Here is an 18,095-nt window from a genome sequence, read left to right on the forward strand (position 1 = left end):
AAAAGAAGCTGCATCCTAGACAAAAGAGTGCACTCAGCGATTTACAAACTCTTGTTAATATGAGAAAATACGGGAGCAGAAACTAAAAACTCAATGGAGGGACCTCCCTGGTGGTCCAGTGGTAAAGAATCTGCCTTCCAAGGCAGGGGACGCGAGTTCGATCCCTGGGCGGGGAACTGAGATCCCACATGCCACGGGGCAACTAAGCCCGTGTGCCACGACTACTGAGCCCGCGCGCCTCAGCTAGAGCCCAGGTGCCGCAAACTACAGAGCCCACCCACTCTGGCGCCCGCGCATCACAACTGGAGAGAAGCCTGCGGGCTGCAGCAAAGAGCCTGCGTGGCGCAATGAAGATCCCGCGTGCCGCAACTAAGACCTGACGCAGCCTAAATAAATAAATAAATATTTAAAAAAACAACAAAACTCAATGGAGGTGTTGGAAGATGAAGTTAAAAGGCTCTCTCAGAAGACAGAGGAAAAAGACAGAGACACCAACACAGGAGAGAAAATTCAAGAGTAGAAAGGACAACACAGGTTCTCTCAGAAGGAGCTAGAAGAGGGACAGAGGGAGAGACACGGACGAAGCAGCCACAAACGTCTCCGGATGAAAGGCTTGTGCTTCTGGGCACCAAGCGCGACAGACGAAATGAGATCTGCCTCAAAGCACATCATTACTGGGGAGAGGAGGCGGGAGGAGGGAGGGGAGAGGGGAGGGGTCCCCAGCATGAATCCAGTAGGTCGTCAGTCTGCTCAGGACGGTCGATGTCACCCTCCACTGCACAGCCAGTCCCCAGAGGAAGGGGGGGAAGTCACATTTGGTGGAGAATGGGTCCACCAAAGAGGGGCTCCCCAAGACAGAAGGCATGGGATGCCGGGTGGGGTGCCCCCATGGAGGGCAGAGTGACGGGAGGGCCGGTGCTGTGTTTGGCAGAGGGAAGCCCAGGCACCTGGTGTCTCAGGACAAAGCAGCAGACACGGGGCTGGAGTGCTGTGCAGCACAGCAGCCTGCAGGGGTTTGGGGCAGGGAGTTATTTAAGTACGTAGACAATGGCACCACCGACCACAGACAATCATTAACTTTAGGTAAAACGAACGGTTGTGCAGGAAATGGAACAGTGATCTGTGCTATTCCAGGCTACGTTTCGTGTCGTCATAACAGCGTATGGCGCTGAAATCTTGGTGGGAACATCAGAACTCAGGGAGCAAGCACGTGGGTGGGGGCAGGTTCCCCACATCTGGGAAGCTCACATCACAACTCCTTCCCGCCTCGCCCACCTCATGTCTGGTCCCGGCCAAGGTAGCTTGAAATGCCCAACACATGGCAGCAAAGCCAGGAGCCACAGGGCGAGCACACTGGCCTTACTGGGGGCGGGGCCGCAGGGCAGATGCTGTGTTCCCAGGTGACATGATCATCTGAGTAGAAAACCCCAAAGAATCAACAAAAAACTCCTGGAACTAGTAAGTGATGACAGCAAGGCTGAAGGATGTAGATTGTCAATTGCTTCCTATGAACTAGCAGTGAATGTACGGAATTTGAAATTCAATACACAATACCGTTTACATCAGCACCAAAAAAACCCACGCTTAGGTATAAATCTAACAAAATATGTGCTGGGCCTGTATGAGGAGAACTTCTAAACTTGGATGAAGGAAACTGAAGAAGATTTAAATAAATGGAGAGAGAGTCTACATTCATGGAGAGGAAGACTCAATATGGTCAAGATGTCAGTTCCCAACATAATCCACAGATACAATGCAACCCCAATAAAAAATCCCAGCAAGTTATTTTAAGTGAATATCAAGAAATTGATTCTCAAATTTACATGGACAGGAGGTATAAGACCCAGAACAGCCAAGGCAACATTGAAGAAGAACCAAGTTGGAGGATGGACACCACCCGACTCCAGGACTTACTGTGAACTACAGAAACCGAGACAGTGCGGTGTCGGGGACAGAATAGACACAGAGATCAACAGACAGAACAGAGCCCAGAAACAGACCCTATAAATGCAGTCACCGATCTTTGACAAAGGAGCAAAGACAACGCAATGGAGCGGAGACAATCTCTTTGACAAATGGTGCTGGAACAACTGACGTCCTCACAGAAGATGAATCGAGACCTCACACCCTTCACAAAAATCAACTCAAAGTGGATCAGGGACCTAAAATGAAACTGCAAGACTATGAAACTCCCAGAGGATAAGACGGCAGAAACCTAGATGACCTCAGGTTTGGAGATGAGTTTTTAGACACAACACCAAAAGTATGATCTATGAAAGAAAGAATTGATAAGTTGGGGTTCCTTCAAATTAATGAAGTGTCTGTGAAAGCTAAGAGAATGAAAAAAGTCATAGACGGGCATAAAATATTTGCAAAACACACATCTGATAAAGGATTTGTATCCAAAATATACAAACGACTCTTAAAACTCAATCAGAAAACAAACAACCCAACTGAAAAATGGGCCCCAAATCTAAACAGACACCTTACCAAAGAAGAAGTGCGGATGGAAGTTAGGACACGAAGAGACACTCACACCATGCGCTGTTGGAAACACAAATGGAAACAGCACCACTGCTCATCCTCCAGAATCATTAAAGTCCAGGCACTGACCACACGAATTGCTGGTGAGGACGTGGAGCTCCAGGAACCCCAATGGGAATGCAGAAGGGCGTCGCCGCTCCGGAGGACAGTATAATAGTTCCTTACAAACTCAGCACACTCTTACCATGTGATCCAGCAATCACGCGCCTTGGTATTTACACAAATGAGTTAAAACCTTATGTCCACACAAAACCCTGCACACAGATGATTATAGCAACTGTATTCATCATTGTGAAAGCTTGGAAGCAGCTAAGGTGTCCTTCAGCAGGTAAATGGATAAACTGTGGTCCATCCAGACAGTGGAATATTCTGCACTAAAAAGAAGTGAGCCATCAAGCCATGAAAAGACGTGGAGGAACCTTAGATGCGTGTGACTAAGTGAAGGAAGCCGATGTGAAAGGCTGCATCCTGTAGGATTCCAACTCTAGGATATTCTGGAAAAGGCAAGACCATGGAGACAGTAAAAGCATCAGTGGTTGGGACTTCCCTGGCAGTCAGGTGGTTAAGACTCCGCGCTTCCAATGCAAGGGGCACGGGTTTGATCCCTGGCTGGGGAACTAAGATTCCACAAAAAATAAATAAATAAAAAAAGTAGATACATGTCATTAGACATTTGTCCACACTCATAGATTGTATGACACTGATGGAAATTTAATGTAAACCTTGGACTTCAGTTAATAATAATGTACTGATATTGGTTCATCTATTGTAACCAATGATCGGTGCCAGTGCAAGATGTTGACAATAGGGAAACTGTGTGTGTGTTGGGGGGGGAGGGGAATAGGGATGGGGAGTACAGGAAACTCTCTGGACTCTTTGCTCAATGATCCTGTAAATTTACAACTAAAAATATGCGGTCTACTAACTTTTAAAAGCCAGCATCTCTGCAGCCACGGTGGGTGCTCCTCTGGACGGTGGGCCTCGCGCTGGGATGTGGCCTCAGGAGGCCGGGCCAGGGACGGAGGTGACACACTGAGTACTAGAGGGCGGGATGGGCGGGCTGGGAAACATGCCTGCTTGTCACCCAGAGGGAGAACCCGGTGCCGTCAGCCTGCAACTTCCCGCCAGCGTCAACCATCCGTCCTGATTCTACTGCGCCAACACGACGGGAAGGTTCCCCCAGAATTCTTACAAACAAAAGCCCCACTTTTTACTGCAAAGGGTGTTGTTGCCACCCACAGGGAGGGGTCCCACGGACCAGCAGAGTGAGGTCCGGGACCCGGGACACCGGCCCGGGAGGGGGCCTGCCCGTTGGGGGTGTGCGGCGGGGTGCCAAGGAGGGAGGCGTGGGCAAGCGTGAGTGTGCGCGAGCAGGGGCGGCACCACCTTCAGACACCAGCTCTGGCGGCCCCGGCGACGACGGCAAAGCCCGCTAGCGACGCGGCGGACCCGCGGTCCAGCGCCGGCCAGGCCCAGGTGCGCGGCAGTCTCAGACCTTCGAGTCTGCGGCACAAGGCGCTTCGCCGAGACCCGGGAGCTCCGTTCACACGGGACTCGGCGCGAGAGGACCTCCCGGGGGAGAAAGTCCCGCCCGGGGCAGAGCGGCCTCGCTGCTGTCCGCTCCTCAGCCCTGCCGGCCTCTCCCTGCCCCGAAGGAGGGGCCCCGACGACCACCGACGCAGGGTCCTCGGAGCCCGGGAGCTCCACGGGAGGCGGGAGCCGAGGCTGCGACCCCTGCGACCCGCCCTGCGCACACCCCGCGGGCCCCCGACGGGCGGGCCCAGGCCATGCTGCCGGGAAGAGGTGCAGACGGGTGCGCGGCTGCGAAGCGGAGGACCTTGCTCCCGGAGAGCGGACGACTCGTCTCGTTTAACTTTAACTTCCCACGGTCAGGCCGGGGGGCCTGCGTGGATTAGGCTGAGAACAGCTAAGCGCGGCCCCGGGGCTCCTGCAGGCGGGGGCGGGGGGGGCGGCGATGCGGTGGTCCCACGCGCTCGGGCGGCCTGTCCTCAGAGGCGGCCACCGCGGGCACGGGGTCAGGGCCAGGCCTCCTCTGAGGACAGGCCGTCCGGGCAGCCGGCCTCCTTCCCGCTGCTCTCCTGGCCGCCTCGGGCCCCCCTCCCCCGAGACTCCGTGGCCACGGGCCACGGGCACGGCTCAGGACGGCAGGGACTTGCAGCCTGTGGCTTGGGGAGGCGCTCACGCCGTCTGCCTTCCGGACGTGCTCAGCTCATTAACACTAAAAGGGATCTGCAGATCGTGGGAAAACCAGGATTGTAAATGGAAAGCCCGCCGGAGCTACTGCTTGCATGCCAGTTCCCTGGGTGCCCTTGAGGGCCAGGTGGGGGTCTGCGGGGGCTGCAGGGACAAATTCCCCTGGTCTCTGCCCCCCGCACCAGCTGGAAGAGGCCGGGGGGGCCGGGCGTGTTGGGAGGAGGGTCCCAGAGCACTGGGCCCGGGGGGCAGTCGGGTTGGACTGCCTCCCCTGGCCTGGCGAGAGGAGCCTGTCCTTGCCCCCGGGCGGCCACGTGTGCTCACCCTGCATCGCCAGTGCCTCCCTGGGGTGCCCCGGCGGAAGGCAGAGGTGGTGCTGGGCCAGGATGTGCTCCCCTCAGGCCCCCAAGGCAGGCCGTGGGCAGGGCTTGGGGCTGAGGGCGCCCTTGCCATCGGAACGTTCCTGGTTCTAGCAAGTTAATGAGTAAAGGATTTTGACAACAGATGCCGCATTCTCCATCCAGGGCCTTCTCAGAAGCTTAAAACTGCCCTCCTTTTGTAGTCTGTCCCCAGGAAGGTAGGCTGTATGGGGCTGGGGGGGAATGAGGGGGAGAGGGCTGGGCCCTCACAGCCTGCACGTGGGTGTGTGCCCACAGGCCCCACCTCACACACTCACCCCTGAGCCCTGCTCTGTTCACTAATTATATTGCTAAATGGCGGTCACGTGATCCCCCCTCCCAAATCCTAGCAACACTGTACTGGAGACCCCAGCACCGAAAGGGTCACCTAACAGCCGGGGTTGGAGGTGCACCTGCGTGGGGCCAACACCAGGTCACAGAGAGGTCACTCCTCACACTCCTGGCCAGCTCCGTGCAACACCCTCTCCAGCTGGGAACTCACTGGGTAAAAGCCAGCACCCTGCTGAGTCCACAGAATCATTCCCACCCCAGGACAGGTGGGAACTGGGAGGCTGCAGGCAACAGGTGTGTGGGGGGCAGGACTGCCCAGCCCCGCTCCTTACCCGGCATTAAAGGACCCTGGCCCCTGCCCTTGCTGGTGCCACGAGGTCCTGGCTCCCACCGTCCACCTCAGACTTAGTGTCTGTAGTTATTGTGTGACTGTCTTGGCATTTTCGTTTTCATCCAACTATTGTTCGTTGACCTCTTATTAAGGCCGGGTGCTGTGCAGGGTAACTACAGCGTTCACAGAATGTCCACCCGGCACCTTCTAATCACCTGTTTCAGTCTGCACCCGAGGGAGATGCTGAACCTGGCCGTGTCCCTGCTGAGGAGGCTGAGGGGTCAGAGGGGACAGCAGCTTGCCCACAGCAAGGCCATCACAAGTCCTCTTAGACGCAGTGGCAGGCCAGGCAGATGCCAGGGTGTGGGGGGCCCTGGGGCGTCCTCAGATCCTGTGAGGTTGCAGGCAGCCTCCAGGAGCCCAGCCGGGCGGCGCCTGCTCAGGACAGCGACCGTCTGCTTCCGCCTGCTGCCCGCCCGGGAGACCCACAGGCTTGGGCCTGGCCCCTGCCTCACCCCAGAAGCTCTGATTCGAGATGTTGGGGCCGACGACCCCCAGGGGACTGAACCGGACTGAGAACCGGGGGTCTCGCCAGGCTTCCCAGAAGCTGATGAGAGTCTGAGGCCGGCGACACGCCCACCCCAGGCTACAAGGCAGCCGGTCTCCGTCCGGATTGTCAACTGAAGGAGGAGAAGGAAGGTTTCGCTGCCTCAGGAGGCGGAAGGGTTAGGTTTGGGGTTAGCAGTCACATGTGGAGGTGCTCTGGCACGTTCTGCTCGGTTACTGAGTTACTGCTGGTGCTGCCTGGGGGCGACGCTGCCTTCCGGAGAGCCTGGCCTCCGAACGGGCCTGTGCAAAGTAGCGGGAGGGAGGCTGCACCCCTCCCACCCCCGCCCCCAGGCAGCGCTGAGGAGGCCTGCTCTGGGGCCCTGCCCTGGGGGTGCCTGGCGGCTTCTCCAGCAGAAAGGCCTCTGTGACCCCAGGATACAGCTCTCAGGGGGCCAACGCTCTTCCCAGCCGCGCCCCTGGGAGCCCGGCTTCTCCTGCTGGAGTGGGGCCCGGGAGCCTCCTCACGGCCCCGTGCGCCCCCGCTGACTGTGTGGGGTGAGGACGATGTGAACACTCGCCAGAGCCCCAGGCCTGTCTCACCCGCTCCTCACAGACCCTGGTAGGGAGAGTGTGACCCAGAGGCACATGAGGGGACCTCAGGTCCCCAGCATCCACGGCCACTTGGGGACTAGATCTTAGTGCCACGGGTGAAACCCTCAACCCACGGGCACCAGCACACGCACACAGGCGCGAGGGCCTCCCGGGCGGCCCTGCCTCGGTGGGTCCACACCGAGCAGCAGGCAGGGGGGCACCGCACCGGCACCCAGCACGTGGGGGCCACGTGCCAAGGGAAGCAGGCTGGGAGGCTGCAGGCCCGTGTTCGCTGTGCCCCAACGTCTAGGGCCCGCTAAACCTGAGCAGAAACAGAGCCCTGCGAGCTGGCGGTTTCCACCCTTTGTGTGATTCCAAGAGCCGTGAGAAGCAGCCATTTCCAGCTTTCGCATTCGGCCTTTCCCAGCTGAGAACTCAAAACCAGTTGGACTTTGGCAAGAGAGCTCCGCAGGTGGTGAACTCATCGCAGTCTTCCTGATGTACCCAGGAGGAAACGAGGCCTGACCCTCCCCCTCCAGCCTGCGGCCTCCTCCGCGAGCACCGGGTGGGCCCTGGAGGACCCCGGTCTGCCCGCGGCCCCAGAGGCTGGAGGTCCAGGCTCACAGGACGTCCTCCCAAGCCGACACCTGGCCACCCCGCCGGGGCCACATCTGTGCCGGAAGCAGAGGGTTCAACCGGGGGCCTGTAATGACTCAGCTCAACACCCCCCCAAGTCCACACCCTCCAGCCTGTCCCACATCTCCACCGTCCGGCCCTGACCACCCCCCACCGTGGCTCCGGTGGCCCTGACACCTTCCCCACCCGCCAGCGCTGGGGCCCCGTGGCTGGCATCTCCGCCTGGACCACCTCCCCCAGCCCCTCTTGCTCTGCCGGCCCCTCCCTTTGCGGCCCATCTCGACTGCCCCCCAGGGGGGAAGCCGGCACCCTGGCCACCACCTGACCCCTCAGCCTGGACTCTGAACCCCTGTGTCCAGCAAACCCTGGGGCCTCTCCATTCATTCTAGAACCGATGTGTGAACACTCAGGTCACAGATGTGGGCCTGAGATGCGGCCAGCTCCAAGGAAAGACCCCATGACCTCAAGATGCCGCCCGGGGCCTTGCAGTGGGACCTCAGCCCCAGCCCTACAGGCGGCTCAGGCCTGGCAGAGCCGGGGTCCCGGCAGAGGCGAGGCGGCACCAGGCCCCTCCCTGTCCTGGGACACTGGAGGCGCAGAGGCCAGAGCGACACTGCCTGGCTGGGCCCTCAGTGCTCAGACACCTCGTTCGGAGTCTCCGGAAGGCAGACCTGGATCTCCCTTCCGATCCTCAAGCAGGTACGCACCGTTTTTCCGGCTTGTCTGTTCTGAACACGCTTATGGGAAGAATCTTACAAAATCAGAGGGATTTTGCAAACATTACAAACCACCACGGGGCAGCTCAGCTCAGGGGGTGATGGGTCCGACCCACCCTCATCTCTCCCTTGGGGTCCTGTCCCTCCCGGAGGGGTCCAGGGTGCTCGGCCCAGAAGCCTCTGAGGCCCCACTTCGCTGGGACGCGTGTGGCCGGTGGACCCGCTGGCCCCTCACCTGCCACCCCTCTCCTGGGTGGCCTCCTCAGCTGCCCCGCAAACATGCCCCCATATGGCCACCTCAGGGCCTCTGCGGGGCCGTCTGGACCCTGGAAATGTCCCCCTAACCCTCAGGGCTCACTCCTCCCCACCTGCGCTATTCTCTTCTTTCCCTGTTCTGCCAGGACTTGACGCCAGGCATCCCGCGGCTGGACTCGCCTGCTCCCGGGGGGGGGGGCGTGACACACCCCGAGGAGGTCTGGGTCTGTTTCATTGGAAGCCGTGTCCTCGTGGCCTGCAGCGGTGCCAGGCACGTGGCAGCATTAATGTTTGTAAGATGAATGTTAAACTAGCGCTCAGAGCTGTGGCTGCTAAAAATCAAGCATTTTGGCTGCACTAATAAAATAAATCAAACGTTGGAGCCCAGATGTCGTACTGTGCCGGGGATACTGCGCGGCTGGGGCCCGAGTCCAGGCTCCGCCCAGGGGGCCCGTGAGCCGGCGTGCAGGCGTCTGTCTGCGGCCCGCGAGTGGGGACCCGCGAGCCTGTTCTGCCCTGTCTTGCTCCAGAAGGCAGGACTGGGTGTGAACTGACCGAATCAGCTCGTCAGGGAGCTGCTTCAGGCCAGGCCTCGCGCGGGCGAGCTCTCCCCACCTCAGACCTACAGCCCGCGGTGCTCCAAGCTGATGCGGCCTTGCCCTCGGCGTGGGGCGGTCACCGGGTGCGCGTGTGTGGCAATTCCGGCCGAGAACCTGGCTGAGGAGCTTCGCGTCTCGAGGGTTTGCACGAAGCTCACACCGTCGTGGAGTGTCCATCCCTTCCCCCACTCACGCGCCTGCCCAGCTACCCGTCTAGCGGCCCGTCCGCCGAGCACACACGTCTGCACACACACCTGCAGGAGCGCCGCCGGGGCAGGCCTGCCTCCAGGCACTGGGGACGCGCAGGAACAGACAGACGCAGCCCCCGCCTCTGCAGAGCTGACCTGGTTGAACCCAGACCCCAGTGTCGAGGGGGCGACCTCAAGACCCCAGTGGGCTGGAGGGTTCTGAGCTCAGAAGAGGAGGGGGCAGAGATGCTGGTGGGTGGGGCTCCTGGCCTGGCCGCAGGGGTGACGGGGGGTAGCGGCTGGGCTTCAGCTAGAACCCAGGGAAGCCGGCAGGGCCACAGCCTCGCACCCACGGGGCCTTGCTGCTCCCGTGCCCAGCGCTCCTTGGGCCTCTGCCACCCAGCCAGTCCCCTGCCCATCCCCCCCCCCCCCCCCCACTAATAGTGTGCCTCCCTCATCCCCACCCGGCCCACAGGCCCCTGGAGCTCAACTCCCCGAGTCTGATGGGCTCTGTAGGCAGGGCTGGGTGGGGAGGGCCTCTGCAGGCACCTGGGTTCCGCCAGCACCCCTCTTCCCCCTGCCCTGGGCAGACAGAGAAGACAGACTTCTGAAGTCCCTTCAGAAGAAGGGATGGAGAAGGGGCAGGAGGCACTGAGCAAGGTCAGGAAGGAGGGCGGGGGCTGGCTGGGAGCAAAGGTGCAGGGGTGGGGTGGGCAGAAAGCCACCCCAGTGAAGCAGACATCACGCCAGGAAAGCACCCAGGCGCCTCCAAGGTTTCCTGGTGCAGGGGACGGGCCCCAGCTGTGCCCACCTCAGCCCAGGGAGGTCACCACCCACTCTGGGCTCCAGCGCAGAGAGGGCTGGAGGAGTCCCTTCTCAGAGGGAAGGCAGAAGGAGTGGAGGGAGCCCAGGACCACCAGCCCTGACCTGGTCCACCGCACACTGAGCCCCCTGCCCCACTCTGCCACACGCTCCTGGTAAAACTTGCTGTCAGAAGGGACTCGGACGCTGGGAAGAAATAAACGTGAGGCTGACCAGGCGCCGGACTGGGAGAGCCCAGCAGCAGGTGTCAGGGACCTTTGGGACTTGCAGTCTTGGGAACACTGCCGTGATTCTCTTGGATCCTCTTGCGGGAATTGGCTGGATGGGAAAATCCCTGGAGAGTTCCTTCTGCCAAGCAGGCAGGACTGGGGCTATCAGCACTTCCCAACCTTTGCCCCTCTTCCTCAGGATACTCCAGAGAGGTACCTTAGCTCCAAATGCAGTGGATTGTTTTACAGCCCGTGGCTAATTCTCCCACGGGCAGTTCCTGACAAATGAGACTTTACACTTTCAGCACAGAATGTCCCTCCCATAGAGACTCTTGGGAGAGGCCTTGGTTCCAAGACCTTGGATGATGGGTCTTGACTCCATCTGTCCTGCCAGGCTTGGGGTCCACTAGGGCCCACTGATTCGTCTACTCCTGGGAGGATGGGGTCCACCGAGGACTCCCGCTGCTCACCCTGCCTTTTTAGGTCATCCTTGTTCTCCAGATCCTCTCATGCACTCTTTCGAGCGCTGTAAGGGAAATTCAGTGGCAACGGGGAGAAGAGCATGGTGGAGGGCGCCGGGGAGCCCACAGGACAGAGGGACAGGGGTTGGGTGCAGCGATGGGGGTTCTGGTCTTAGGACCAGAGCACACGAAGCGAAAACCACAAGCTTCCGGTGTCAACCCAAGGAGGTAAACATTGCCCACCACTCCCCGACAGCCTGGGAGCACAACCCAGGGCAGACACCCAGCACCCGAACTTCAGAGAAATCCACCGACGCGGCAGGTGCTCTGGACAGAAGCCATGGGTGTCCCAGCACCCGGGGGCTGTGCCCCTCCCCTGGCAAGGGCTGGGGCTGGACCAGAGGAGAAGCCACAGTGGAAGCGCTTTGCAAGTGACAGGAATCGGGGTCTAGGGGCCTGGAGAGCAGAGTCTGACCTGATAAGGCAGCTGCCGACAACGTCCGGCAGAACAGAGCGTGACCCCAAGGCTGAGCTCCAGCTGGAGCACAGGTGGGAAAAGGGACCCGCGTCTCCAGGAGCCAAGGTGCTGCAGTCTCGGAGGGGCAGAGCGGGTAAAGTGTGCAGATAGGGTCGCACGCGTGACCATAGAGGCCCTGGCTACTCCTCAGGGTGCCCGGGGGACCGTGTCCGGCTTCTGCTGGTTAGGAAGGACACCCCCCGCCCCCGCCGGGGTCTCTTCCTCCAAGACTGGGTGAAGAGGGAGGGGGTGACCAAGCATGGAGCAGGACCACTTGCAAAACCCCAGGGGCCATGGGGGAGGGGCCGAGGGTCTCAGAGGGCCACAGCTGCTGGGCACGCCTGGGCCAGCGCCACCCACCGCAGCTGCTGCCTTCCCTGAATCCGGGGGGACCCATGGGCTCCGGGTTCTTCCCGAAGTGTTCCTGCCGGGGTGTGGCGGCAGCCCCCTCCCTCCTTGGGGGTGGGATCTGGGCGGGGGCCGCCCTCTTAGAGACAGAGGAGACGGAGAGGGAGAGGAGAAACAGCCGAGACGGCGAGTTCCGCCTGCCCCTCTGGCTCCCCAGCTCAGAAGCCAAGTCACCACTTCCAGCAGCTCCGGCCAGAAGTCAGCGGTGCCCTCAACCCACCGGCTCGGCGCCAGAGCATGACAAACGGGGTCTCCCTTGCGGCCTCCAGGAGCACCTACCCTGGTCACCCACCACCTCCAGGCTCTGTCTGCAGAAGCCGCCTGGGTCTCCACCCTCAGGTGGGCCCCACCCAGTGCTGCCACAGCTTCGCGATCCCGCACGGCCGAAGCGCGCCCACTGAGCCCACTAGGCGTTGGCCCCAGAGGGGGCCAGAGGAGATAGGACAGGATGAGGGAGAGGGAGTCCAACCGGGGCCAAGGCCCAGACTCATCCTGGTGGGAGCTGAGTGGCTGCAGACTCGAGGCGCCCCGCGGAGCACACGTCCCACGCGTGGCCCCGGCTTTCCCCACGCACCCAGGGGCAGACACCGCCCCACCCACTGCAGGAGAGCCTTCAACCTCGGCCCTGCAGGCTCAGCCGGGAGCTGCGCACCAGCTCCCGGCCTGGCTTCATCCCCTTCTGCGTTTCCTGACGATGCAACAGCAGGGAGGGACCCGGGCAGGCCCGAATGCACCCGCGAAGAGGGGCCTGGGGTCTCGGGGGTCTGAGCGCTCGGCAGCCACACCTGCTCCTCATCTCTGTCTGAGCTGCGGGGGAGACGTCTGTGCAGAGACACCTGGTGCGCTAGAGGCGGGGGCCCCGGGCACCAGATGGATAGTTGGAGGTGCTGGGCTGCGGCGGGGAGGCCTAGGGTGGGGCCCCGAGGTATATGGTGAAGGGGCAGCCGAGGGGCAACAGGGACAGGACAGGACAGAAGGGGATGGGGGGGCGCCGCAGGGAAGGGCAAAGAGGCGGGGTCACGTGAAGCCCATGCTGAGCCGCCCGGAGGGCCTTGGGGACCTGGGCAGGGTCAGTGCAGTGGGTTCCAGAGGACAGGGGCGTGGCTGGGAGGGGGCTGGGCCTGGGGAGGTCCCAGCTTACTTTCTGAGATGGGAGAACGGAGTCTCTCCACTGTGCAGCCTGTTCACGGGCGAGACCCTCTGCCGTCACAGCAGGAGCCTCCAAATGCAGGACAGCGTGGGCAGCGTCGGGGCCAGGCCTGGCCCAGGGCAGGAGGGCACTCCCAGGCCAGCCAGGCCGGCCCCGTGGGTCTTCTCTCTGGGGTCCTCTTCATGTTCCCTTACAGCCCCCCACCGAGCCTCTACCCAAGCTGGCCCCCCTTCCCCCTTGGATGGGGTCAGCAGCCCCAGGGGAGGCGGAGCTACTGAAGTGGCGGCAGGAAAACACATTCTGGGCCCGTCCTGCCCACGAGAGGCGGAGCTGGTGGGAGCAGCCCCCCCCCCCCACAAGAAGGTCCCCTCTGGAGGAGACGAGCGCTCAGGAGACCTCGGGGCAGGCTCTTCCTGGGTGAATAACAGACACTGGACCTCCAGTTGCAGGACCTGGGGCTGGGCTTGCACAGAAAGGACAGGGGGGCTCCAGGTCCCAGGTGGGGACCCCCGGAGTGTCACGGGTCCACCCTGCACATATCCTGACCGTGGTTTCACAGAAGAGAGAAGGGGGCTGAGGAGGAGATCCCCGCTCTGCCCCAGAAACTGGTCAGCTCCCAGGGGAGCCTCAGGACGGGGTGCTGCTCCTAGAGCCCCAGGGTGAGGCTGGACCTGCCCCGTAAGTGACCAGCAGAAAGTGGCCAGTGTCGGCAAGTCCCCTGCGGCAGAGACGTCCAGAGGAGACACAGCACGTGAGACCCCATCTCGGTGCCGACATTTCACTGCTGATGTCACAACCCCCCACAAAAAAGCCAAGGAGTGGAGGGCAGCTTGGGCCCAGGGACCGGGCAGGCAGGGCCCAGGAACTAAACAGACACCGGAGGAAAAAGGGGGAGGCAGAGGGGTCGGAGAGCTTTTAAAGAAACAGAACAAAACGAGAGACTTAAAGGGAGGTCGCTGGCACAGCAGGACACATGGCAGGCAGGGCTGAAGGAGAAACAAGCTGTAACCAGCCGCCAAGGAACACCAGGAACCCCCAAAGCCAGGTCCAAAGTCCTCTGACCGACTCTCCCCAGAGCCTGCCCCTCCTGGTCCTGCTGAGGAGGTCAGCAGCCCCCGGCCCCTCCCCATTCCAAAACCTCTGCTGACCCATCCCTGTCCGGCTGTTCTGTGGCGAGGGGGGAGCCCTCAGACCCCCTCACAGGGTTTCCCCCGCTCCACCTACTAATTACGCCTGCCCTCACACCTCCGCCACCTCGGGGAAGACCCTCCCTGGTGTTGATCAACACGTTGAAACTTTGGTCCTCAGAGGCTCTTAAGAAAGCTGACCTTCCTGTCACCTTGCCCGGGAGTTACCTGCAATTCCCACTTTGCTGGTTCAGTGGAGCAAGTCAGGAGAAGAGAAATCTGACAGACCAGGATTTTTAGAAGAGAAACACTGTCAGTGGAAAACTTGCTCCTATAAATAGGACTGTACTGGGTTTCATCTTGGTGACACCATTTTTCTTTCTGCACTGGGGACGGAGTGCTCCAGCGCTTGAAGGCAAGGACATTCCCTCTCTCCTGCACTAACAGCCCCGACAAGCCCGACGGACAGAAAACCTGGCTGCGGGAGCCCCAGCGCAGCGCGGAGCAGTCCGCGACGTCTGCTGGCCTGGATGGGGCAGAGGGAGTCCCGACCGCGGAGACCCGGGGACCCGGGGACCCGGGGACTCAGGAGGCTGCGCCGCCCGGCCGGGACCGGGTAACCCTCGGCCATGAGCACTGCCACTCCGGGCCCGGCCAGGCTCGCAGTCCCCGAGCCTCGCCCTGAGCGACCCAGGGCCGAATCCCCGGGGCTGGCCGCGGCGCTCCTCGACGGGACCGCCGGGCAACCGGCCTTGGACGCGTCCCTTCCACAGGGAAGAGCCCGGACCCGGCGGAGCCCGTGAAGAAGGCGGCGCAGGCAGCCGGCTCTGTCGGCCGGGGGCGCAGGAAGGGACCCGCAGACCCGGCGGGTGGGCGGAGGGGAAGTCGCGGCGGGGCCAGGAACCCGCGCCCAAGGAGCCCGAGCCGGCTTACCGATCTTGGCCAAGCTGGCCACGAGGATCCAGAGCGCGATGATGTACGGGTCCTGGACGTGGTGCCATTTGAAGGTGACCACCTGGAAGCCCTGGCTCTCCCCGTGCGCGCCGCCAGGCTTCTCCTCGACGCCCTGCGCCCGCGGCAGCTCGCCCAGCGCCAGCAGCACCAGCAGCAGCCCCCAACCAGGGCCCGGGGCCCCGCGCCCTGGCATCGCCGCCACCGCTCAGCGCCCTGCCCAGATGCTCAGGTCGCGAGAGACCTGCTGCGCCCTGCGGGACGTGCCGCGCCGGGGCCGCCGGACCAGCGGGGCCGGCGGGACTCGCGTTGGGCGGCGCGGAGCCGAGTGCGCTCTGGGTGAGGGCTGCTGTCCCGGTCCCCGCCCGCCAGGGTGGCCTTTAATCCGGCGCCCCCCTCCCTCCCCGGGGCGGAGCCTTCCCGCCCGCGCCGCGCGCACGAGAGCGCAGCCGGAGTCGCCTGCGCTCGGCCCGCCCGCCGGCGTGCGGCGCACGCCCGCCGGGCCGCCAGACCTCGCCTCCCACCGCCGCGCCCCGGGAACCTCATCTTCCACTCACGCCGGCCTGCCCCCTCCCCGCCCCGCGCGCTCTCCGTCCCGCCCTCTCTGGCGCCCGGGGCGGGAGGGCGCAGGCCCGGGCGACCGCCTCCCTTGGGGGCGGAGGGCAGCGCCGGGGTCCCTGCGGTCTCAACTGCCGGGTGTGGGCGTCGGTGCCTCGGGCGCCCCTTGGCTCCACTCCTGAGTTGCCTGGGGCCGCTGTGGGCACACTCACCCGGAGGCGCTCCTTGTCCCTAAAGGCGGGGGCCTGGGACTGCGCCGAACCCACTAGAAGCCTGCGGGTCAGAAGGGGCCAGGCCTTAAGGCCCCTGCTGTGTCTCCGCCTGGAGCCTGCATTTCCTGACAGGGTCAACAACTTGTCAGAAGCCAGCGCCTCCCCACGGCGCCTTGGTGGGGGAGAATCCAAGTCCCTCTGCCCTCCCCCATCCGGGGCTGCCCCTGCTCCTTTCATGAGGGGCCCCTCCCCTCCGACCTGGGAGCCCAGCACCCTCGCCCCCACAAGACCTCCAGCAAGGAGACTCCCGGCCCTTTCTCCCCAGGGCTTGGCCGGGGCTCCACGTCCAGGCCTCGACCTGCTCTTGCTTGTGCTCCCAGCTAGATGGCTCACCTGGGCCCTGGATGAGGCCAACACAGCGCTCATTTCCTCCCAGGCCCACACTGCAGCCTCAGTACCTACCGGGCATACCCTCTTCCGGCGTTTCTGCCCCAGGCCTAGGAGGCAGGCGCCCTGCTCCGATCCCCCGGCATACCTGTCCGCTGCACCTTCAGAACCCACACGAAACCTGGCCCCTGCTCAGCACCTGTACCCACCACGCAGCTGCTCAGAGCCTCCCTCCCGCCCCCTTCACCTGCCCTGCCGGCCGCCTAGGGACCCTCCTACTTAGAGGAAGGGACTCTGCTCCCTCCCTGACCTCCTTGGAGACCCTTTCTGGGTCTCCTTCCCTGAGGTGTTGCCTTCTCCCACCACAGCTGATCGCATCTCACAGTTGTGACACGCGGGCTCCCTCCTCCAGGCTTCCGGCCAGGCCTGCCCTCCCCGTGGGAAGAGCGTTCCATGAATGAGGGGCTCCACGAAGCCCGTGAGGCTCCTGGATGCCTCCCCAGTTCCTGACACACTGCCTGACCCACAGAGCACCCAGGAGACACTGTTTGGATGGACAGACAGATGGGTTGGTGGGCAGGTGGGTGGGGACGTGGGCGGGTGCATCTTCTAGTATCTATGTCGGAGCCCCAGGAGACCTGAGCAGTATGACTGTTCCTCGGGTTTTCTCCCCGGTTTCTTGCTGATGGGAAGTGGCCACCAGTGGTGTAGTGGAGAGAGAGCGGGTTCAGATCCTGCTCCACTGGGCGGCTTGACTGGGTGGCTGAGCTCTGAGTTGCGGGGGGTGGGAAGCTGGGTGACCATCTGGGCAGATGCTGCCGAGGGGTCCAGTCCTCACTGGGTGTCCTTCGAGGACTTTCTGCTGTGAGGTAGCCCAGGGGTCCTCAGTAGGGGAGGAAGGTCAGCCTCAAGGGTTGCTGTCGGGGGCTAGACTGAGCTGAGCACAGGGTCTGGCACACGGCGCCCAGCACCAGGGGTGCGACCCCGTGCAGTGGGCTGTGGTGGGCTCAGCCGTGCCCATGTTTCTGTCCGCAGCCCCATCCTCAGCCCCCTGTCCCGGAGACAGAGCCATCAGACACGCTTGGGGTACCTCTGGCCCAGCACACGCCCCTGTCCCTTTGTCAGGGCTCCTGAGCAAAGCCTTTCGGAAGAGTGGCCTCTGTGGACACAGCGCCCTCACACCGCACAGGCCAGCCACATCCCCACCAGAACAGTGTGCGCTGTGCTGCCTGCCCAGTGACCCTCGGCTCATGTCACCCTCTGGGGTTTTCACCAAGAGCCCGTCCTGAGAACTCACGGCATTTCTCCTGCGTGGGAATGCTTCTGAGACCCAAGAAGCCGTTCAAAGGGCAGCAGAGCACAGCGTTACCCTGTGGACCCACGGATTCAGAAGGAATGTGATGCCATCGTTGGCCGCTGGACGGGGTGCTGCAGAGGTGACCACAGGATGCCCAAGGACAAGGGGACGGGAAGCCCAAAGCCCCTGCAGAGGCACGGGCGAGCAGCTGGGGCACCTCACACGGGAAGCAGAGCTCGGGTGAGAAGCGTGGCTGTTTGGCTGGACCTGTGGGCATCTGTAGGATGAAAGCATCTCCGGGGCAGATGGTCAAGAACGGTGCAGAGGCCAGCCTGCCCTGTGAGCCTAGTCAGCGTAGGGGTGTGGAATGTGCACTGTTCCTTCCCTTCTGGCACCCACGCCCAGCTGCTGGCGCCTCCCCTCGACCACTTCTCCACACTGTCGCCCCCGTGGGCTGGGGCTGTGGGTGGGCGTGCAGCCTCCATGACCTCCTTGCTTCCACCTGGGGTGTGATTCTAGGCGGGGCTGCAGTGACTCCACTCCAAGGCTGCCATCCACACCAGGACACACCTGCAAGGCCTAATGTACCCAGAGGGCGGTGTGCGTTTGGGCAGGGGGGTTGGCAGGGCGTGTTGGGAAGTGTCCTCAGCACCCTGAGAACTGCGCCACTCACAGTGGCCATCA

The 18,095-nt window shown here is 62.3% G+C and overlaps 1 protein-coding gene across 3 annotated transcripts in view; it reads right to left on the reverse strand.

Annotated features, from left to right (window-relative positions):
- The window catches only part of SLC9A3 (solute carrier family 9 member A3), a 40,853-nt gene extending 25,572 nt beyond the window's left edge, over positions 1-15,281 (reverse strand). For all 3 annotated transcript variants that reach the window (XM_059916042.1, XM_059916045.1, XM_059916043.1), the window contains exon 1: positions 14,940-15,281. In XM_059916042.1, the coding sequence (XP_059772025.1) occupies positions 14,940-15,153 (214 nt within the window). In that variant the 5' untranslated portion in view covers positions 15,154-15,281. The remainder of the gene's footprint in view (positions 1-14,939) is intronic.
- Positions 15,282-18,095: the final 2,814 nt, after the last annotated feature.

Source organism: Balaenoptera ricei, chromosome 3 (assembly GCF_028023285.1).
Source record: "Balaenoptera ricei isolate mBalRic1 chromosome 3, mBalRic1.hap2, whole genome shotgun sequence".
NCBI lineage: Eukaryota > Metazoa > Chordata > Mammalia > Artiodactyla > Balaenopteridae > Balaenoptera > Balaenoptera ricei.